The sequence below is a fragment of the Balaenoptera physalus genome, assembly GCF_965194825.1.
Source record: "Balaenoptera physalus genome assembly, chromosome: 21".
NCBI lineage: Eukaryota > Metazoa > Chordata > Mammalia > Artiodactyla > Balaenopteridae > Balaenoptera > Balaenoptera physalus.
The window spans coordinates 38,925,895-38,948,516 of NC_138902.1; the positions used below are offsets into that span (position 1 = coordinate 38,925,895).

A 22,622-nucleotide genomic window follows, 5' to 3' on the forward strand; every position below is an offset into this window, starting at 1 on the left:
GCCTCCGGACTCCAAGGGCCCACATTAGGGATTCACCTTCTGGGAAGCCACAGTTGAAAGCTTCCTGGAAACACATTTCTTGGGAAAAAGAAAGGCTGGATATGAAAAGATGCTCCATTTCATATGTCATCAGGGAAATGCAGATTAGAACAATGAGATACCACTACACATCTTTTTGAATGGCCAAGGTACAGACCACTGACAGCACCAAATGCCAGTGACGATGTGGAGCAACGGGAACGCTCGTTCACTGCTGGTGAGAACGCACAATGGTCCAGCCGCTCGGAAAGACAGACAGTTTCTTACAAAACTAAACATACTCCTACCATATGATCTAGCCATCGCACTCCTTGGTGTTTATCCAAAGGAACTGAAAACTTATGCCCAGACGAAAACTTGCACACAAATGTTTATAGCAGCTGTATTCATAACTGCCCAAACTTGGAAGCCACCAAGATGTCCCTAAGTAGGTGACTTGATAAATAAACTATATTGCATCTACAATGGAATATTAAAAGAAATGAGTTATCAAGCCATGAAAAGACCTTGAGGAAACTTAAATGCATATATATATATATATATATATATATATATATATATTTTAACTTTATTTATTTATTTATTTTTGGCTGTGTTGGGTCTCCGTTTCTGTACGAGGGCTTTCTCTAGTTGCGGCAAGCGTGGACCACTCTTCATTGCGGTGCGCGGGCCTCTCACTATCGTGGCCTCTCTTGTTGCAGAGCACAGGCTCCAGACACGCAGGCTCAGTAGTTGTGGCTCACGGGCCTAGTTGCTCCGTGGCATGTGGGATCTTCCCAGACCAGGGCTCGAACCTGTGTCTCCTGCATTGGCAGGCAGATTCTCAACCACTGCGCCACCAGGGAAGCCCTAAATGCATATTTTTATGTGAAGGAAGCCAATCTGAAAAGGCTACATACTGTGTGATTCCAACTATATGATGTTCTGGAAAAGGCAAAACAGTAGAGACAGTAAAAGGACCAGTGGTTGTCAGCAGCTGAGCACAGAGGGGAGGAATGAACAGACAGCACAGAGGATTTTTAGGCCAGCGGAGCTATTCTGTACGATGCTATAATGATGTCTACATGTCACTATGCATCTGTCCAAACCCATAGGATGTATAACACCAAGAGTGAGCCCGAATGTCAACTCCAGACTTTGGGTGACAATGACGTGTCAGTGGAGGTTCACTGCTGTGACGCATGTACCGTCTGGTGAGGGCTGTAGATAGCGGGGGAGTCTGTGTGTGGATGGGGTCGGGGGTGTATGGGACCTCTCTGTACCTTCCCCTCAATTTTGCTGTGCACTTAAAACTGCTCTAAAAAAATTGTCTTGATAAAAATAAAAAAAAAAATTCAGTGATAAAAGAGGCCCATAGATTAAAAAGGATTTCAGAGATATCTTAATTTAAAAAAAAACAGAAGCTCAAACGGCTAGTATTAGTCAACCTTGGGCCTGATGAAAATTCCATCGCTAAAGGTTAAAAGGACGCGCTCGGCTTTTATAAGGGAAGAGGGTGAGGTCTGGGGTCTCGTCAGCTGAAGGGCCTGACTCCGGACGGCAGCCGGCAGCCAGTAGGCTCAGTGCCTCCCCGGGGCCGCCTCTCGGGGCTCCCTGAGCCATCCCAGCGAGAGGGGTTCTAGCAGGAGCTCCTGCTCTGGGAACGCCAGCTGGACCGCCCAGCTGAGACTCCAGACAGAACCGGAGGCCTGCCTCCACGCCTGCAGGCCGAGAGCTGGGTCCAGCTGCAGCCAGCCAGAGAGAAGTGTGTCCACGTGACTCCCGGCTGACTCAGGGCTTGCCGCGAAGGGTGATTTCTTAGAATTTCACTCTGGGGATTGCGACACCACCCTTCAGATCGGCCTGCGCGATTGTGCAATCCTCTAGCCCTATAAATACAGTGACACTGCAGCCGCTGGAAGCCTCTGACAGCTCCGCCTCCGAGGAGCCTCTGCCCTCCCCGGGGATCCGGGCCACCTGCCGCCACCATGAGGGTCCTCTACCTGCTACTGCTGACTCTCGGCCTCCTCTTTTCGCAGCTGGCCACAGGTGAGCTGGGGACCTGCTGCGGTGCCCGCCCCGGGGCTGGGACTCGGGGCTGAGTCTAAGGACAGCGGCGCCTGTGTCCCCAGGACGGAGCAGCAGGAAGGCATCCCCGAGGCTGAGCGGCCTGCTGGGGGCAGAAGCCTACCAAGCCTGCAGGGTCTGGGCCGCCCCGGCCGCTGGGAGCAAGCGCGCCTGCCTGGAGCATCCCTGGGCTGATTCTCCCGGGCGCCTGAGGGCAGCCGAGCTGCAGGAGGGCCAGACTCCCGTCTCTCCGTCTGTCCCTTAGGGCTCCCTTCCCTCTGCCCCTGGCAGGGATGTGAGGCCAGCGCCGGGCAGCTCCCAGCACCTCCCAGCCCTGTCTTGGGCTCGGGCATCCTGAAAGTATCCTACGGGGAAGGGGATCACCTACTCCGTCTGCACAATGGCTCCTCACACTGAGAGGTCAGGGTCCCAGCCAGCCGAGAGGTGCAAGCTGCCACCCCATCTCTCTCCAGCTTCCGGGGTGGGCTCTCCCAGGTGCCCTGCTGCAAGCAGATGCCTCCCGCCCCGCCCACAAGACCAGCTCAGCTGGAATCCTTGACTCACCTGCACGCAGGCAGTCAGAGATCCACCTTCCTTGAGAAATCCGTTCACATCCTCCAGGGTGGGCCATTCCCCAGTGCAGAGCAGGGGAGCTCTGTGTCGGGTCCAGCTCCCCTGGGTCAAGGCAGCAGTGCCCCTGACGTTAAGAGAAGGTGAGACTCTTCTGGCAGAATCGGGGATACGTTTTATCCCAGCCCCGTCGCTCACTCACTGAGTGATCTTGAGCAAGTCACACATTCTGGGTTTTAGTTTCCGCACCTGCAAATTGAGCGCGCTGTGGCAGGTGGCTCTAAAAGTGTTAGAGCTCTGGAATTCTCTGGAAGACCCACTTGTGCTTTTCTCCAGGCCATCACCTTAGTGTGCAGACGTGCCTAATTTGCTCCAGGGGTGCCTCAGTGTTCCCCTCGGACAACTGGGTTCAGAAATATTCCAATGCAGAGTTTTAAGGTTTCCAGGTGGAACGCATAAGAGAGGTGGAGAGATTAATTTAGTGAGCTGCAACCTTGTTTTCTCAAAAGAACAGACAATACCAGTGCATGCCACCCTGTCAGCGTCTCTGCTGTTTTATCACACTCATCTCATTGCATGTGTGTCTGTACTGAGCAGCTGTGCAAAATCTCCTACTGCAGCTCAGATCACACTCAAAATGTTTGAAAGTCATTCTGTTAACGTGAAGAGTTCTTTTCAGTCTATGACGTCAAAATATGATTATGAGCATCTCATCCAAAGTATAGAAAATGAAAGTGTTTCCTAGGGTATGCGGGAGCGGCTAAACTTACTAATCGCTCATTACAGAGCTATCAGCTAACACTGTGGAGCACTTAGCGCATGCAGGATTAGCTAAAGACACTATCCTCTGACGACAGGCAGGCCCTGTCTGGACAGAACATCAGCGAATGGATTCTCAGGATGGGGACCGGGACCCTCAGGACCAGTTACTGACACCGGCTCACCTTCTAGAAGGGCAAGAGAAGCGCCCACCCTCCACCTCCCAGCTGCAGCTGGGAGGCCGCAAGCAGCCGAGGTCCTTGCAGGGCAAGCACCACCTCTGCGGTGCCTCTGCTGTCCCAAGACGTTTGCATCTTAAAAGAGGGCCACAGGCAAGGGCAAACTCGGCACAAGTGTCTTCTGTGGGATGTCTTGCTGTCTGGGTGTTGTTATCCGGATGGGGAGGGGGAGCCCAGGTGTCTTCTGGGGGATGTCGTGCTGTCTGGGTGTTGTTATCCGGATGGGGAGGGGGAGCCCCACGTGTCTTCTGGGGGATGTCGTGCTGTCTGGGTGTTGTTATCTGGATGGGGAGGGGGAGCCCAGGTGTCTTCTGGGGGATGTCTTGCTGTCTGGGTGTTGTTATCTGGATGGGGAGGGGGAGCCCAGGTGTCTTCTGGGGGATGTCTTGCTGTCTGGGTGTTGTTATCCGGATGGGGAGGGGGAGCCCCACGTGTCTTCTGGGGGATGTCGTGCTGTCTGGGTGTGTTATCCGGATGGGGAGGGGGAGCCCCAGGTGTCTTCTGGGGGATGTCGTGCTGTCTGGGTGTTGTTATCCGGATGGGGAGGAGGAGCCCCAGGTGTCTTCTGGGGGATGTCGTGCTGTCTGGGTGTGTTATCCGGATGGGGAGGAGGAGCCCCAGGTGTCTTCTGGGGGATGTCGTGCTGTCTGGGTGTTGTTATCCGGATGGGGAGGGGGAGCCCCAGGTGTCTTCTGGGGGATGTCGTGCTGTCTGGGTGTGTTATCCGGATGGGGAGGGGGAGCCCCAGGTGTCTTCTGGGGGATGTCGTGCTGTCTGGGTGTGTTATCCGGATGGGGAGGGGGAGCCCCAGGTGTCTTCTGGGGGATGTCGTGCTGTCTGGGTGTGTTATCCGGATGGGGAGGGGGAGCCCCAGGTGTCTTCTGGGGGACGGCGTGCTGTCTGGGTGTTGTTATCCGGATGGGGAGGGGGAGCCCCAGGTGTCTTCTGGGGGACGTCGTGCTGTCTGGGTGTGTTATCCGGATGGGGAGGAGGAGCCCCAGGTGTCTTCTGGGGGATGTCGTGCTGTCTGGGTGTGTTATCCGGATGGGGAGGGGGAGCCCCAGGTGTCTTCTGGGGGATGTCGTGCTGTCTGGGTGTTGTTATCCGGATGGGGAGGGGGAGCCCCAGGTGTCTTCTGGGGGATGGCGTGCTGTCTGGGTGTTGTTATCCGGATGGGGAGGGGGAGCCCAGGTGTCTTCTGCGGGATGTCGTGCTGTCTGGGTGTGTTATCCGGATGGGGAGGGGGAGCCCCAGGTGTCTTCTGGGGGATGTCGTGCTGTCTGGGTGTTGTTATCCGGATGGGGAGGGGGAGCCCCAGGTGTCTTCTGGGGGACGGCGTGCTGTCTGGGTGTTGTTATCCGGATGGGGAGGGGGAGCCCCAGGTGTCTTCTGGGGGACGTCGTGCTGTCTGGGTGTTGTTATCCGGATGGGGAGGGGGAGCCCCAGGTGTCTTCTGGGGGATGTCGTGCTGTCTGGGTGTTGTTATCCGGATGGGGAGGGGGAGCCCCAGGTGTCTTCTGGGGGACGTCGTGCTGTCTGGGTGTTGTTATCCGGATGGGGAGGGGGAGCCCCAGGTGTCTTCTGGGGGATGTCGTGCTGTCTGGGTGTTGTTATCCGGATGGGGAGGGGGAGCCCCAGGTGTCTTCTGGGGGATGTCGTGCTGTCTGGGTGTTGTTATCCGGATGGGGAGGGGGAGCCCCAGGTGTCTTCTGGGGGATGTCGTGCTGTCTGGGTGTTGTTATCCGGATGGGGAGGGGGAGCCCCAGGTGTCTTCTGGGGGATGTCGTGCTGTCTGGGTGTTGTTATCCGGATGGGGAGGGGGAGCCCCAGGTGTCTTCTGGGGGATGTCGTGCTGTCTGGGTGTTGTTATCTGGATGGGGAGGGGGAGCCCCAGGTGTCTTCTGGGGGATGGCGTGCTGTCTGGGTGTTGTTATCCGGATGGGGAGGGGGAGCCCCAGGTGTCTTCTGGGGGATGGCGTGCTGTCTGGGTGTTGTTATCCGGATGGGGAGGGGGAGCCCCAGGTGTCTTCTGGGGGATGTCGTGCTGTCTGGGTGTGTTATCCGGATGGGGAGGGGGAGCCCCAGGTGTCTTCTGGGGGATGGCGTGCTGTCTGGGTGTTGTTATCCGGATGGGGAGGGGGAGCCCCAGGTGTCTTCTGGGGGATGTCGTGCTGTCTGGGTGTGTTATCCGGATGGGGAGGGGGAGCCCCAGGTGTCTTCTGGGGGATGTCGTGCTGTCTGGGTGTGTTATCCGGATGGGGAGGGGGAGCCCAGGTGTCTTCTGGGGGATGTCTTGCTGTCTGGGTGTTGTTATCCGGATGGGGAGGGGGAGCCCCAGGTGTCTTCTGGGGGATGTCGTGCTGTCTGGGTGTTGTTATCCGGATGGGGAGGGGGAGCCCAGGTGTCTTCTGGGGGATGTCTTGCTGTCTGGGTGTTGTTATCCGGATGGGGAGGGGGAGCCCCAGGTGTCTTCTGGGGGATGTCGTGCTGTCTGGGTGTTGTTATCCGGATGGGGAGGGGGAGCCCCAGGTGTCTTCTGGGGGATGGCGTGCTGTCTGGGTGTTGTTATCCGGATGGGGAGGGGGAGCCCCAGGTGTCTTCTGGGGGACGTCGTGCTGTCTGGGTGTGTTATCCGGATGGGGAGGAGGAGCCCCAGGTGTCTTCTGGGGGATGTCGTGCTGTCTGGGTGTTGTTATCCGGATGGTGAGGGGGAGCCCCAGGTGTCTTCTGGGGGACGTCGTGCTGTCTGGGTGTTGTTATCCGGATGGGGAGGGGGAGCCCCAGGTGTCTTCTGGGGGATGTCGTGCTGTCTGGGTGTTGTTATCCGGATGGGGAGGGGGAGCCCCAGGTGTCTTCTGGGGGATGGCGTGCTGTCTGGGTGTTGTTATCCGGATGGGGAGGGGGAGCCCCAGGTGTCTTCTGGGGGATGGCGTGCTGTCTGGGTGTTGTTATCCGGATGGGGAGGGGGAGCCCCAGGTGTCTTCTGGGGGATGTCGTGCTGTCTGGGTGTGTTATCCGGATGGGGAGGGGGAGCCCCAGGTGTCTTCTGGGGGATGGCGTGCTGTCTGGGTGTTGTTATCCGGATGGGGAGGGGGAGCCCCAGGTGTCTTCTGGGGGATGTCGTGCTGTCTGGGTGTGTTATCCGGATGGGGAGGGGGAGCCCCAGGTGTCTTCTGGGGGATGTCGTGCTGTCTGGGTGTGTTATCCGGATGGGGAGGGGGAGCCCCAGGTGTCTTCTGGGGGATGTCGTGCTGTCTGGGTGTTGTTATCCGGATGGGGAGGGGGAGCCCAGGTGTCTTCTGGGGGATGTCGTGCTGTCTGGGTGTTGTTATCCGGATGGGGAGGGGGAGCCCAGGTGTCTTCTGGGGGATGTCTTGCTGTCTGGGTGTTGTTATCCGGATGGGGAGGGGGAGCCCCAGGTGTCTTCTGGGGGATGTCGTGCTGTCTGGGTGTTGTTATCCGGATGGGGAGGAGGAGCCCCAGGTGTCTTCTGGGGGATGTCTTGCTGTCTGGGTGTTGTTATCCGGATGGGGAGGGGGAGCCCAGGTGTCTTCTGGGGGATGTCGTGCTGTCTGGGTGTTGTTATCCGGATGGGGAGGGGGAGCCCAGGTGTCTTCTGGGGGATGTCGTGCTGTCTGGGTGTTGTTATCTGGATGGGGAGGGGGAGCCCAGGTGTCTTCTGGGGGATGGCGTGCTGTCTGGGTGTTGTTATCTGGATGGGGAGGGGGAGCCCCAGGTGTCTTCTGGGGGATGTCGTGCTGTCTGGGTGTTGTTATCTGGATGGGGAGGGGGAGCCCCAGGTGTCTTCCGGGGGATGGCGTGCTGTCTGGGTGTTGTTATCTGGATGGGGAGGGGGAGCCCCAGGTGTCTTCTGGGGGATGTCGTGCTGTCTGGGTGTGTTATCCGGATGGGGAGGGGGAGCCCCAGGTGTCTTCTGGGGGATGGCGTGCTGTCTGGGTGTTGTTATCTGGATGGGGAGGGGGAGCCCCAGGTGTCTTCTGGGGGATGTCGTGCTGTCTGGGTGTGTTATCCGGATGGGGAGGGGGAGCCCCAGGTGTCTTCTGGGGGATGGCGTGCTGTCTGGGTGTTGTTATCTGGATGGGGAGGGGGAGCCCCAGGTGTCTTCTGGGGGATGTCGTGCTGTCTGGGTGTGTTATCCGGATGGGGAGGGGGAGCCCCAGGTGTCTTCTGGGGGATGGCGTGCTGTCTGGGTGTTGTTATCCGGATGGGGAGGGGGAGCCCCAGGTGTCTTCTGGGGGACGTCGTGCTGTCTGGGTGTGTTATCCGGATGGGGAGGAGGAGCCCCAGGTGTCTTCTGGGGGATGTCGTGCTGTCTGGGTGTTGTTATCCGGATGGGGAGGGGGAGCCCCAGGTGTCTTCTGGGGGATGTCGTGCTGTCTGGGTGTTGTTATCCGGATGGGGAGGAGGAGCCCCAGGTGTCTTCTGGGGGATGTCGTGCTGTCTGGGTGTTGTTATCCGGATGGGGAGGGGGAGCCCAGGTGTCTTCTGGGGGACGTCGTGCTGTCTGGGTGTGTTATCCGGATGGGGAGGGGGAGCCCCAGGTGTCTTCTGGGGGATGTCTTGCTGTCTGGGTGTTGTTATCCGGATGGGGAGGAGGAGCCCAGGTGTCTTCTGGGGGATGTCGTGCTGTCTGGGTGTTGTTATCCGGATGGGGAGGGGGAGCCCAGGTGTCTTCTGGGGGATGTCGTGCTGTCTGGGTGTTGTTATCCGGATGGGGAGGGGGAGCCCCAGGTGTCTTCTGGGGGATGGCGTGCTGTCTGGGTGTTGTTATCCGGATGGGGAGGGGGAGCCCCAGGTGTCTTCTGGGGGATGTCGTGCTGTCTGGGTGTGTTATCCGGATGGGGAGGGGGAGCCCCAGGTGTCTTCTGGGGGATGGCGTGCTGTCTGGGTGTTGTTATCCGGATGGGGAGGAGGAGCCCCAGGTGTCTTCTGGGGGATGTCGTGCTGTCTGGGTGTTGTTATCCGGATGGGGAGGGGGAGCCCCAGGTGTCTTCTGGGGGATGGCGTGCTGTCTGGGTGTTGTTATCCGGATGGGGAGGGGGAGCCCCAGGTGTCTTCTGGGGGATGTCGTGCTGTCTGGGTGTGTTATCCGGATGGGGAGGGGGAGCCCCAGGTGTCTTCTGGGGGATGTCGTGCTGTCTGGGTGTGTTATCCGGATGGGGAGGGGGAGCCCCAGGTGTCTTCTGGGGGACGTCGTGCTGTCTGGGTGTGTTATCCGGATGGGGAGGGGGAGCCCCAGGTGTCTTCTGGGGGATGTCTTGCTGTCTGGGTGTTGTTATCCGGATGGGGAGGGGGAGCCCCAGGTGTCTTCTGGGGGATGGCGTGCTGTCTGGGTGTTGTTATCCGGATGGGGAGGGGGAGCCCAGGTGTCTTCTGGGGGATGTCGTGCTGTCTGGGTGTTGTTATCTGGATGGGGAGGGGGAGCCCCAGGTGTCTTCTGGGGGATGTCGTGCTGTCTGGGTGTGTTATCCGGATGGGGAGGGGGAGCCCCAGGTGTCTTCTGGGGGATGTCGTGCTGTCTGGGTGTGTTATCCGGATGGGGAGGGGGAGCCCCAGGTGTCTTCTGGGGGATGGCGTGCTGTCTGGGTGTTGTTATCCGGATGGGGAGGGGGAGCCCCAGGTGTCTTCTGGGGGACGTCGTGCTGTCTGGGTGTGTTATCCGGATGGGGAGGAGGAGCCCCAGGTGTCTTCTGGGGGATGTCGTGCTGTCTGGGTGTTGTTATCCGGATGGGGAGGGGGAGCCCCAGGTGTCTTCTGGGGGATGTCGTGCTGTCTGGGTGTGTTATCCGGATGGGGAGGGGGAGCCCCAGGTGTCTTCTGGGGGACGGCGTGCTGTCTGGGTGTTGTTATCTGGATGGGGAGGGGGAGCCCCAGGTGTCTTCTGGGGGACGGCGTGCTGTCTGGGTGTTGTTATCCAGATGGGGAGGGGGAGCCCCAGGTGTCTTCTGGGGGATGGCATGCTGTCTGGGTGTGTTATCCGGATGGGGAGGGGGAGCCCCAGGTGTCTTCTGGGGGACAGCGTGCTGTTTGGGTGTTGTTATCCGGATGGGGAGGGGGAGCCCCAGGTGTCTTCTGGGGGACGTCGTGCTGTCTGGGTGTTGTTATCCGGATGGGGAGGAGGAGCCCCAAGTGTCTTCTGGGGGATGTCGTGCTGTCTGGGTGTGTTATCCGGATGGGGAGGAGGAGCCCCAAGTGTCTTCCGCGTTGGAACACACAGGTGTCCCCAGCCTGTGTCCCCCGGGCCACAGTGCAGGCAGCTCTCACCTCCTCTCTGCTTACCCTCAGGCACTGGTTGCGGTTCTGGTCATTGCGTCCTCACTGCTGTGCGGTGGTTGTTACTGCTGCTGCAGCTGCCCCTGCCGTACCCGCCCTGCCCGTGGGCCGCCCCGATGGACGCACAGTTGTGGGGTTGCTGCAGGGAGGGAGCGGGGGCTGCTCAGCAGCCCTGAGCCCCCGCGCGGGTCAGCTCACTCCTTTTCTGGAAGAGCCCTTAGACCGGGTCATTTCACAGGTGGAGAAATCGAGGCCCACGTGACCCGGGGGAACCAGTGTTCTGTGGTCACTGCAGGAGATCCTAAGACTTGACGTTCTCTTTAGCAGTTTTCATCTCTGTCAGAAAAGAAAAAAAATGGGTTGCCCACTTTTATCTTATTCAAATGGTCTTTCTGTGAATGCAGAATGATGTCACAATGACAAGGCGACCCAGGTCCCTGCATCAGCTGGATGGGACCCCAGCTCAGGTGTTGAGAAATCAAGACAGGTTGACGTTGTTCCCTCACTGATTCAAGGAGTGTTTGGTTAAGAGCTGCTGTGGGCAGGTGTTGCCCAGGAGCAGGGGATGCCCCAGGAAACACAGCCCTGGGTCTCATCTCTACACATTCCAGAAACAGAGCGAAAACCGATTACATAATTACTTAACTAATGGCTACTGTGTTGTGAAATGCTGTTAAGTGCAGGGTGCTAGGAGAACACATGACAGTGAGAGCTGACCTGGTCTTGAGGAGCCAGGAAGGCTTTCTTGAGGAAGCTAAGTGACGGAAAATTGGAAGTCATTTTGGTGTTCCTGATATTTTCAAAAAAATATTTCTTTTAATTTCCTCCCAACATTTAAAAGTCAGGATATGCCACCAAAAATAAAAATCTGATTTTTATCTTCTCTTTTTTTTAAATTTAAAAAAGTTTTAAAACTTTTTATTTTATATTGGAATATAGTTGATTAACAATATTGTGTTAGTTTTAGGTGTACAGCAAGGTGATTCAGTTATACATATACATGTATCTATTCTTTTTCAAATTCTTTCCCCATTTAGGTTGTTACATAATATTGAGCAGAGTTCCCTGTACTACACAGTAGGTCCTTGTTGGTTGTCCAGTTTAAATACAGCAGTGTGTACATGTTATCTTCTCTTAAAAACACAAAAGATGTGGCAACATTCCTACCTGGCAACAGTGAGCTGCAACTAAACAGCGGCTGTGCCTCCAGACGGGACTCCCTCCCCATGTCACTGCAGACCCCACCAGTCCCTAATGCCTCACCTCAGCCCACTTCACAGATTCGTGTTACCCGCCTGGCTGCCGTGGGCAGCTGGATTTGCAGCCCTGAATTAACTAAACCAGTGAAAGGAGAGAAGTCAAGGACAAACCAGACGGAAAGGATAGCTGGTGTGAAAGCCTAGAGATGAAGAGAAATAAAAAACCATGGCTCTCGCTTTTAGCTTAGGCCTCCCAGTGCCCCCGTGGGGGAGGAAGAATCATTACCCCCGTTTCCTGGGTAAATAACAGTAATGGAGTCACATGGCTGGTAGCAGAGCAGGGACTCACAGGACCTCAGCTGCAACACTGCAGGCCGCTCGAGGCACAGGGCGTGCCAGGCCACAGAGAGGAGCCGGGACGGTGATGCGGGGGTAGATCCAACGAGGCCTGAGGCAGCAGGAAACGCATGTGGGTGCGAGTGAGCCCCAGGGGGTTGTAAACCCGCGAGTGACAGAATCAGAAGCAGCTTCTTTAAGAGACCGGTTTGCTGGGCTTCCCTGGTGGCGCAGTGGTTAACAATCCGCCTGCCAGCGCAGGGGACACAGGTTCGAGCCCTGGTCTGGGAAGATCCCACATGCCGCGGAGCAACTAAGCCCGTGCGCCACAACTACTGAGCCTGCGCTCTAGAGCCCACCCATGAGCCACAACTACTGAGCCTGCATGCCACAGCTACTGAGCCCGTGCGCCCAGAGCCCGTGCTCCACAACAAGAGAAGCCACCGCAGTGAGAAGCCCGTGTACAGCAACGAAGAGTAGCCCCCGCTCGCCGCAACTAGAGAAAGCCCGCGCGCAGCAACGAAGACCCAACACAGCAAAAAATAAACAAATAAATAAATTAAAAAAAAAAAAGAGACTGGTTTGCTGCCACGTGGAGGTCGATCAGAGGAGAGGAAAGCAGATACAAGGGGAGAGCGAGGACGTTCTTCCTGTAAACAGGGCCCGCAGCGGCGCTTTTGCCGTGGTGCTCAGCAAGTTAACCAAAATTAATGCCGCTGATAGAGTCACGGCCCAATCCTCAGTCCCCTTCTTTCCCTTCCCTCCGGACACCGATACCACGTGCATTCCCGGGAGCCTGGGCCTCTGTTTCCTCACCTTTCAAGTGACGGATGAGGCAAAACAAGTCCCAGCCCAACGTCCTGTGACCCTGGCTCTCCACCTGGCCTCGCTCACACCTGAGCGTCCACTCTAAGCCTCACCCTGACCTGCTGGCCCGAATACCTTCCACCTCTCAGAACTCTGGCAGCAGCACCAGGAATGTGCCTGCTATGGCCTCGGGTCCCGTCCGGCAAAACACGCTCCCCGGTGCCTCAGACACAAGCCCCTGACTCCTACGACGACGCAGACCTGACAGGGGCAGCCGATTAGCAATGCGGGGGAAGGAGTCATCCTCAGAAACGCCGGTCACACGGCACCGGCTATGGCACTTCATAGTGCCACGAGCAACTCCGAAAACATCTCACTAAGTGTCCCCAGCATCTGCATCCGTCATGCAGGGACGACTCTTATCCCCACGTTAGAGGTGGTTTTTGCAGGGAATCTCAGAGAGGCTGACTTTTCAAAGACTCAGCCCGCGAATACCAAGGACTCGAATTCAGCTCTGACTCGAACTCCTTTATTCTTTTCCCACACCTCCCAAAGACCTCTGGATATGTCACCAGCCAATCGATTCATCCTAAGGATAATCTAGATGGAAGTGACTTAAAGCTTTCATGAACTTAACAGGAGGCACTGCTGATTAGCAGTGGCCAGCAAGCGTTTCTAGGAACAGGGACGTTCATGGGTGACCCGTCTGTGGAAGAGGGCCCCTGAGTTTTCATTTGGTTTGCAGTTCTGTTATTTGTTTTGCAGGAGTGGCTTGTATATATTTGACTTCTTCCCCAGATAGCTTGAAAAGATCCACAGAGGTGAAGTCCAACCCTCTCTGGCCTCCACTGACCGCCTGAGCCACCAGCACCTCTCCTAAGTGGACAAAGCAGCCTCTATCTTAACGTCCCCAATGGGAGGGAACCCACTCACTCGCGGGCAGCCCTTCCCCTGGCACACTGCCAACCAGCCACCTTGTCCTGACTCGGGAAAGGGCCCAGCTGACTTGCCCAGGCCCACGTTCCGAGACGACCAGTCTCACGTCGCTTCCCACGGACAAGTCCCTTTCTGCATCCCCACAGGTGTGGGAGGGACTCCACGGCCAGCCCTGGAAAATCGGGATTGCGCTCTGGCTCCTGCAGATCTGTGTCTGCGTCTGCTCCCCTCACATCTCAGATCCGTGGGTCCCGTCAATCCTGCTCTGGCTCCTGACTTTCTCCACGCCTGTGCTTTTCTGCTGCTTGTGCAGTGCGGTCCTCCAGGGCGGGGGGTAGGGGTCCCAGCAGGGGTGGAGCTCAGGCCTCTTCTTCTCCAAAACCCTTGTCGTTTCGGCACGTCACTCCGCTTTAGCCTTGGTGGTCTTTTAGTACAAGAAATTTATATTTTAGTCAAAAGCTCCCCCATTTTCCCTTCTGACGTTGTTCCAAAACTTCACTTGCACCTCCAACTGTATACTGTCAATCCAACTTCAGAGGAGAGGGCCGGGGGACAGGGTCCACTGCCCGTGGCCTGAGGACCACACTCCCCTTCTCAGAGCCCCCGCCTCCTGTCTCTCTGAAAGAGAGATTCGTTAATTTCTTAAAGATTTCTTTAAGAAATTTTATTTTTGTGGCTCATTTATGTAAAGTGCAAAGATCCCCCTATGTTTCCAGTGTATCTTCTTCTCTATAGCCTTTTTCACCTGCCCTTTTCCTTGAACCTCCACCATCGGACCCGCACAGGCTACGTCCCATCTCGGCAGCACGGACAGCTGTCCGTGCCCCTCAGGCAGATTTATTTCCTGATGACTCCGTAACAGCCAAGCCTCTCCTGTGTTCACTGCCATGAACTTTCCTCCTCTCATTTTCTTCTGGGACTGACCCATTGGTACTTATTTTCTAGTTAATTTCCTGCTACTTAATCACAATAGCCCTTCATTCAGCCAACACCTATTATTACAGTTGACTTAAAAAACAGTTGGTGTAGTTGCACTTGGGTGGGATTATTAAGAGTCCAGCTATAATTGGCCTAATAACTGTGTAGTATTTGAGAGTCTCTCTTTTCGCTGCAAGCATGGAAGCTGGTACAACAAGCCTGCTTTCCTAACAGGCCCGCTCCCCTCACCCCTTCTCATCCTTCATTCTCACCTATAAGCGAGTTCCCTCTTTACCACGTTCCTCTGGTTCATGGCGCTCCAGAGGCCGCCACATGATGTGCTGGACTGTATCTCTCAGGCCAGCTGAATAAGGACCAAGATAAGAATAAGCGCAAGTCTAGAGAAGTACTATCATTCTTGGGAAAGGGGAGGAGAAGAGCGGGGCTGTGAGTTATCCAAGGGGCTCGCATGCCCGGGGAGTGGACGGAAACGGACCAAGGCAGTGATGGGAGAGGGTGTAGGAAGCTGCACATAGCACAGGAGGCCCACAGTGCTAGGAATACACAGAAGACCTTTTCAAAAGCAACTCTTATTTTTTTAATTTTTAATTGTAAAATATAACATGTATCCAGAGAAGTACATAAAACTCGAATGTATAATTTAATGAATGATTATAAAACAAGCACTCCGGTAACCACAATGTCAGTCAAGAACTTGCACTTGGCCAGCACCTAAGAGGCTCTCCTCCAGGCTTCTCAGTCACAAATCCCTCCTTCCCCCAAAAGCGATCATCACTTGACTTTTATGGTCATAACTTCCCATATTTCTTATAGTTTTACCATGTTAACATTCATGCTGAATAATAGAGCTGGGTTTGTGCATACGTTTCAACTGACTACGTATCAAGAGGTGGTGGCATTGCTGGGTCGTAGCATATGCTTATACTACTGAATTTTTATGAATGCCAAACTGTTCTCCAAAAGCGTATATATCAAGTTATACTCCTACAACCAATGAATGAAAGTACCTGTTCTTCCATATCCATGTCAACACTTGATAATGTCAATCATTTAAAAATTTTAGCCGTCTGGTGAGGGTAGTGGCATAGCATTGGCGATTTAATTTGCATTTCCCTGATAAATAATAAGTTGAGTACTTTTGTGTATAATTACTGGCCACTTGGATATCTTTTGTGAAGTACCTATTTGTCTTCTGCACATATTTTCTATCAGATTATCTGTCTTTTCTTAATGATTTCTAGTAGTTCTTTATATATTCTGCATAGAAGCTCTTTGTTGGTTGTAAGTATTAGAAATATCTTCTCCTACCTTGTGCCTTAATTTTTCACTCTCTCAATGGAAACTTTCCTTAAGCAGAGGTTTTCCACAGTATTTTAATATGGTTAAATGTGTCATATCTTTTCCTTTAGGGTTAGTGCTTTTGTACCTTAAGAAATCTTTTTTTTACCCCAAAGGCACGAAGAAAGTGTTCAGTGCTGTTTTCTGGGGGCTTACTGTTTTTCCTTTTACATTTAGGCTTATAACCATCTGGCAGTGGTTTTTAGTGTGCATGTATGGTCCGAGCTAAGGGTAAAGGGGTTTTTTTTCCACTATGAATATCCAATTGTCTCAGAACCAACCACTGAGAAGATCATTTTTCTCCACTGTTCTGCTGAGCCACTGTTTTTCTACTTCAACTCTCCATATATGCATGTATCTCCTTCTGCTGTCCTACTTATTTGTCTGCCCTTGTATCCTCACCACACTGTCTAATTACAGTGGCTCTGTAATTAGTCTCAAAATCCAGTAAAGCAAATTCTCCCGCCTTCTTTTCTCTGAGTGTCTTGGCTATTCTTGGTCTTTGGAATTTCCATATATATTTTGGAATCAGCTCATCAAGTTTCACTGAAAGAATCTCTTGGGATTTTATGGTATTGGGTTAAATCTGCAGCTTATTTGGGGAAAATTAACATTTTAAAAATAATTAATCCTCCAATGCTTAAACATAGTATTTCTACTTATTTAGGGCCTCTCTAAATTCAAAAAAATACTGTATTCTTTATAGATAGAGGTATTGCACATAATTTCTTAGATTTATAACTAGGCATATTTTATGCTCTTCTATGTGATGTTTTTATTTTATTTCCTTTTTTCTGTTGGTTGCTAATATACAGAAGTAAAATTCATTTTTTTCTTTTTTCTTTTTTGTATGTTGATCTCAGCAAATTTGCTAAATTTGCTTGTTCATTCCTTTTGGATTGCCTACATATAATCATAATGTCTGCAAATAGAGACAATTTTATTTCTTCCTTTCCAACCCTTGTACCTTTTATTTTTTATCTTATCCCCCTGACCAGTACTTCAAGTACAATGTGGAATGGTAATGACAACAGCAGTTATGCTGGTCTGATTGCCAATCTCATGGAATGTTTTCAATACTTGACCATGAAGTGTACTGTATGTTGTAGGCTTCTGTAGGTACTCTTTATCAGATTAGGGAAGTTTCCTCCAGTTTCTTATTTGCTAGGAGCTTTTTTTTTTTATCATGAATCAATGTTGATTTTTTTTCCAATATCTTTCTGCATCTATTAAGATAATATAATCATTGGCTGATTAGATTATGAGAACATTTAATCTCCCTGGGCCTCAGTTTCCCTGTCTGTAAGTTAGGAAAAAGTGATACATTCCTTGGAGGATTAAATGCAACCATAAACGTGTTAGTTCCCCACCAAAGGAAAGATGACCAGCTTCAGAATCTTAGAAATGGATGAGATCTCACATAATCTAGTCTCCTCAATTTTCAATTTGAGAAGCTGGGGCTCAGAAAGTTTGAGTGCTTTGCTAAAAATCACACAAATTCATTCTAGAACAAGGAATGTAACCAAAGTACCCTGACATTAAATATGTTGCTATTTCTTCTGGGTCCTATAATGTACTAGATCCTCAAAGATAATGCCAGAAATAAGTTCCCGCTGAGTGTGGTGACACCATAATTCACTAGCAGAGAGGTGGAGTGAGAACTGGTGGGGGTCATGGTACTACCTCTGGTCCTGGCTCTGCCTGTGGCCAACGGCATGCCCTGGGGGGCATCGCCAGACCTCAGCTTCTTCATCTAGGGAGAGAATCACAGAGAGGTTGAAGTAGTTGAGCTCTGAGGTCCATCTGGGCTCTAAAAAGCCACAGTTAGTTGTATTTGGGTCTCCTCTGTTTACCCAACAAAAGGAAGGGTAAATATAACATTAAATATACATATATTTAAATGTTGGTATAAATACACACACACACCCCAACAACAAGAAAAAGAATGTGTAGACCTTCTGATCTCAAAGGGCTTTCACATTTATTAGCTTGATCCATCTTCCTAATAACGATCACTTGGAGGACGTACTGAAGGAGGGATTCAATCTTGCAGCAGGGGTTGGACTGAGTATCTTTCCAGCTCTGACATCTTCCAATGAAGAGCAAAAAAAGCTGGAACTAGAGATTTAGAGAGTCTAGTTGACTATGATCTTACTGGAGGTCGATATTGTGGTGAGGCTTTTATTTTTTTTTTTTAATTATTTATTTATTTATTTATTTATGGCTGTGTTGGGTCTTCGTTTCTGTGCAAGGGCTTTCTCCAGTTGCGGCAAGTGGGGGCCACTCTTCATCGCAGTGCGTGGGCCTCTCACTATCGTGGCCTCTCTTGTTACGGAGCACAGGCTCCAGACGCGCAGGCTCAGCAATTGTGGCTCATGGGCCTAGCTGCTCTGCGGCATGTGGGATCTTCCCAGACCAGGGCTCGAACCCGTGTCCTCTGCATTAGCAGGCAGATTCTCAACCACTGCGCCACCAGGGAAGCCCCATGGTGAGGCTTTTAAAACCTGGAACAATCTTGAACAGCAATACAATGTATAGAAAGAATACAGGCTGGAGATCAGGAGACTGTGTTTTGTGTGAGCAACTGAGTGGCCTTGGCCTAAGATGCTTCCCTGGGACAGTGGGACCAGCATGTCTCTCAATGCCCTTCCATCTCCATGGCAACACAGTCCAACGAGATGTTCTGTGATGATGGAAATATTCTACCGCTGCATGGTCCAATGCAGTAACCACTAGCCACATGTGGCCATCAAGCACTCGCAATGTGGGTGATGTAGTTTCGATTAATTAAAATATAAATCACCACACGCAGCTGGTGGCCACCACATTGCACAGCACAGCTCTGTAGTGAACAAAATGAGATGAAGCCTCTTTTGCTCTTGGTAGATGGGACACATCTAAGGTATTTTGTGTTTATTCCGGGCCTCAAACGTAAGGAAGTCTATCCATGAACTGAACACATCCAGAGGAGGATGAACAGGGTTGTGAAGTGTCTGGAAACTAGACACTGAGAAAAATGAGAAAAAGAAGACTTTTAAGGCAGCAGAATGACTGAAAATGGGACAGCCTTCTGAAAGAGTGATTAGACTTGTCTGTATAAAGCAGGAAAACACCACTAGCTGGAAGTTACTGAGAGGACAATTTCCATCAGTATGAACACCAAGTGTCCAGCAGGCAGAGATTAGAATGCCTGTCTCCTAGGGTGACAATGGCCTGCTGCATTAGTCACCTAGGTCTGCTCTAGTGTGGGCGGCTTAAACAACAGACGCTTTTTTCTCATAGTTCTGGATGGTAGAAGTTCAAGATCAAGGTGTTGGTTTGGTTTCTCCCGACGCCTCTCTCCTCGGCTGACAGAGGGCCGCCTTCTGTCCTCACATGGCCTTTCCTTTTGTGCTCACACATCACTCGTGTCCCTTTGTGTGTCCAAATTTCCTCTTCTTATAAGGACACTATTGATTAGTGATCATCCATATACCTCATTTAACCGCAATCAGCTCTTTAAAGGCCCCATCTCCAAATACAGTCACATTCTGAGGTCCTCGGGGGCTTAGGGCTTCAACTATGATTTGGGGGGGCGGGGACATTGGGGGGTTTCAGGCCGTAACACCTGCCAACAGAGAGACACAAAACAATGGCTACAAAGCCGCTTGCCAGGGGTATCAGAGGGCAGCTTTTTCTGTTGGATACAGAGGAAGACGAGTCTAGAGGTCTTCAAATTATGAGATTCTGTGACGGCGAGGAAGACAAAATAAATTCCAACTGGGAAAATGATGAAAGTTTTATAGAGTAGCTATAATTTTTTTTTTTAATTTTTTCTTCCCCTATACCTGTCTTACTTCTTAAGGGCTCAATCTTTTTTTTTTTTTTAATTTATTTATTACTTTATTTATTTTTGGCTGTGTTGGGTCTTCGTTTCTGTGCGAGGGCTTTCTCCAGTTGCGGCAAGCGGGGGCCACTCTTCATCGCGGTGCGCGGGCCTCTCACTATCGCGGCCTCTCTTGTTGCAGAGCACAGGCTCCAGACGCGCAGGCTCAGTAGTTGTGGCTCACGGGCCCAGTTGCTCCGCGGCATGTGGGATCTTCCCAGACCAGGGCTCGAACCCATGTCCCCTGCATTGGCAGGCAGATTCTCAACCACTGCGCCACCAGGGAAGCCCTAGAGTAGCTATAATTTTAACCTGACATTAAAGGATCACAGATTGCAGCAGACATGGTGATGGGGAGGTGGGGGTGGGGGGTGGGCAGGGATTCAAGCTGGAGGGAATGATGTAACTAAACAGCACAGGAGTAAAAGGAAAGTTCAGGAATGCTCCTGGAATTAGAAAGATGCTTCTGCATTTCTGAAACAGAGGATGGCAACAGTACAAAGTGGTCGAATACCTATTTGGGGACTAACGTGAATTCCCTGTACACCAAAGCTCCCTGGGCAGGAGAAAGCCCACTCAGAACCCTGCTGTTCATCCCTGGCTTTTGTTTGGCCACAGCTGGCATAGACCTCGGATGGAGGGGTCTCTTTAGATGCCTTATTTCATGAGCAGCCTCACAGATCAACTGAGTGCAAAGCTCTTGGAAGGGAAACCCCTGTGACGTGCTTTGCAAAGGGTGGTCTGTTCTGCTTTCACCGAGTGTTCTGAAGTCCCTGTGGCTGCAAGCCCGGAGTCTGAAGTGCTCTCTTTCCCTTCTCATAGGTGTTAACCTGCTTACGGGTCTCGGCCAGAGGTCCGACCACTACAAATGTGTCAAGAAAGGGGGAACCTGCAACTTCTCCCCCTGCCCGCTCTTCAACAGGATTGAAGGCACCTGTTACAGTGGAAAAGCCAAGTGCTGCATCCGTTGACTCTGAGCTGGAGCATGGGCAGAGGGGACCCAGAAGTCAAGTGAAGTATTTGTAACTGTTATTTGAATAAAAGAAGGTTTTTTTGAGGCATACGTCCTTCAGACCAAAATGAGTCTTGTGTCTCCTTTTAGAAGAGGTTCAGAAAGTATGAAGGTCAGAAGGGCAGACAGGCTGGGCCGCAAAGCCTGTCCAGGATGGGACTGGGGGATGCCAACCAGGTTGTCAGCTGTCTCACTGCCACTTTGTTTCATCACCAGATCTACACATGAGGGATGCAGGGGGTCCACATGAGACTAAGGACACCTGATGACGAGATGACACAGCTTCAGGCCTCCCTCTGTCCCAGAGGAAGTTCACCCCTGATTCAGCGGTCTCAGCTGCCTGCCCATCTGCAGAGGCCAGAACCGCTGCCCTTTCTCCTCCCTGGGCCGGGGGCAGTGGGTTGTGGGTTGGTTAACCTCAGCATCTGAGGACCTTCGCTAGGACCATAAAGCTATTCCTATTTCACTCTGTAGGTCTAATAGTAGGGTTCCCGGGTGACCATTCTTCACTCCAGCACAATCACGTGGTCTATTTACATGTCACTTAGAAAAGCATCCTCTACGACCACTGCCCCTGCCTTTCATCATGTCTGCACCATTAGTCCTGTAGACACCCACTGATGGGGAAGAGGGGGTTGCCTTCCCTTTTTTCCAATAAATTTCACAACTCCTGACGATACATGTGCTTCTGTCCTCTCCTTCATCAGGCAACAGCAATTCCACATTCCACTTCGATAAATTACAAGCACAAATAAAAATCAAACATTATAAAAACTTTGGGGGAATTCCCTGGTGGCCCAGTGGTTAGGACTCCTGGCTTTCACTGCCCCGGGCCCAGGTTCAATCCCTGGTCAAGGAACTCTGATCCTGCAAGCCATGCGGCCCAGCCCAAAAGAAAACAAATTTTGCCCCCATCCCCCAGTGATGGATTTAGACGCCACACCCCTCTTTTGTGAGGGAAAGGCAGAGGAGATGCCATTATGCTGTGGACATTTACCGCTACTCGGGCGTTCTCTGTAACATGAACACGGCAAGTGTTCATTACAGTGCGTCCAGGCCTCCCCCTTCTCCTGAAAAGCTAAGAAATAATCTGTTGACTTAAAAAAAATATTCACAACCTAAAAGTTGAGTTATGTTTTATTTGGCGGGAAAGTTTACAACTTCAAGCCCGGGAGGCAGTATCTGAAGTAACCCTGACAGAACTTCTCCCAGGAAGCGAGGGGGGAGCCAGCTTATACAGAAGTTTTGCAACAAAGGAGAGGTAGTCAGGAACGTCAAAAGATTATTGTTCATTAAAGAAAACCAGATATCCCAAGTTAAGGAATTTAACTTGGCGCTTTTCTATGTATGGGAAGATGCAAGAGTCTGGGCTCGCTGAAATCACTCCTTCAGCTATCTGGGGCCAGTATCCTGTGTGTTCCCATCCTGAGTTTCCTCAGGGCTCATGGCAGGGAATGGCTGCAGTCTGATGGCAGCTAGATGGCAGGCATTCTTTCCTTCCTGAGTTCCTTCAGAGCTCACTGGCTCACCATCGGCTGTGGCTGCAATCGCTGATGACTGTGACATCCTTCGTTTACTGATACGGCCGGCAATATTCCACTCATCCCCAGCCACAAAGAGGGCACTGACCATCTCGGGAAGGTGGTGGCATCACATCTATAGCCCTGTCACCAGAGACTACAGGCTCAGACCAGAAAGACTAGCAGGGTTCTTGCAGCCCTTCCCAGCCCAACAGCATTTGGCCCCGGGACTTACATTCCTCAAGGGGTAGCAAGTTTTAAAGGAGATGTCCCATCTCCTCTCCACCTTCTCTCCTCCACCCAAACCTCCTGGGAGCTTTTGCATTCACCTACACCTGTGTGCCCAGTGTCACCCTCCTTTGGTGAAACTGGAACGCAAAAGATATTGCCTGAACCAGCCTGGAGGGAAGATGGCTTTGAAGTTAAGGGGGGCGGTACGTGGGGTTGTCTACAAGGCACTTCACCCCCGAATGACTGAAAGGCCCAGTTTCATGGTTCCTATTATAGCATCTGTCTAGATGAAGAGAAAGTGTGGATTTGAGTAAGCCGTACATACAGACCCGGATCAACCCTTTATTACCGCGGCTGTCATTAAGGAATTGCTGAATCACGTACCTTCATAGTCATTAAACACGCTGACAACTCTGAGTGGGAAAAGTGTCCACTGGAGGAGATCGGCGTTGGATGCTGGATGCTGTTTTAAGGGCGCCCTCCCCTCTTCAT

The 22,622-nt window shown here is 52.4% G+C and overlaps 2 protein-coding genes across 2 annotated transcripts in view; one reads left to right on the forward strand and one right to left on the reverse strand.

Annotated features, from left to right (window-relative positions):
• LOC309651398 (uncharacterized protein) overlaps positions 1–20,183 on the reverse strand; it is a 65,574-nt gene extending 45,391 nt beyond the window's left edge. Inside the window, exons 1-2 of the mRNA XM_082444145.1 lie at positions 9,954–20,183; positions 2,474–3,308 (exon numbers count right to left, since the gene is read on the reverse strand). The gene's annotated coding sequence lies outside the window, so the exon portion shown is untranslated. The remainder of the gene's footprint in view (positions 1–2,473; positions 3,309–9,953) is intronic.
• On the forward strand, positions 1,845–20,447 carry DEFB1 (defensin beta 1). Its single transcript, XM_082444149.1, has 2 exons — positions 1,845–2,067; positions 20,190–20,447. Exons 1-2 carry the CDS (start codon positions 2,007–2,009, stop codon positions 20,336–20,338), a joined length of 210 nt encoding a protein of 69 aa, XP_082300275.1. The 5' UTR covers positions 1,845–2,006; the 3' UTR covers positions 20,339–20,447.
• The last annotated feature ends 2,175 nt before the right edge of the window (positions 20,448–22,622 follow it).

Coding starts and splice junctions, on each gene's coding strand:
- DEFB1 (XM_082444149.1), top strand. CDS start 2,007: ATGAGGGTCCTCTACCTGCTACTGCTGACTCTCGGCCTCCTCTTTTCG. Junction 2,068..20,189: donor CTTTTCGCAGCTGGCCACAG/GTGAGCTGGGGA, acceptor CCCTTCTCATAG/GTGTTAACCTGCTTACGGGT.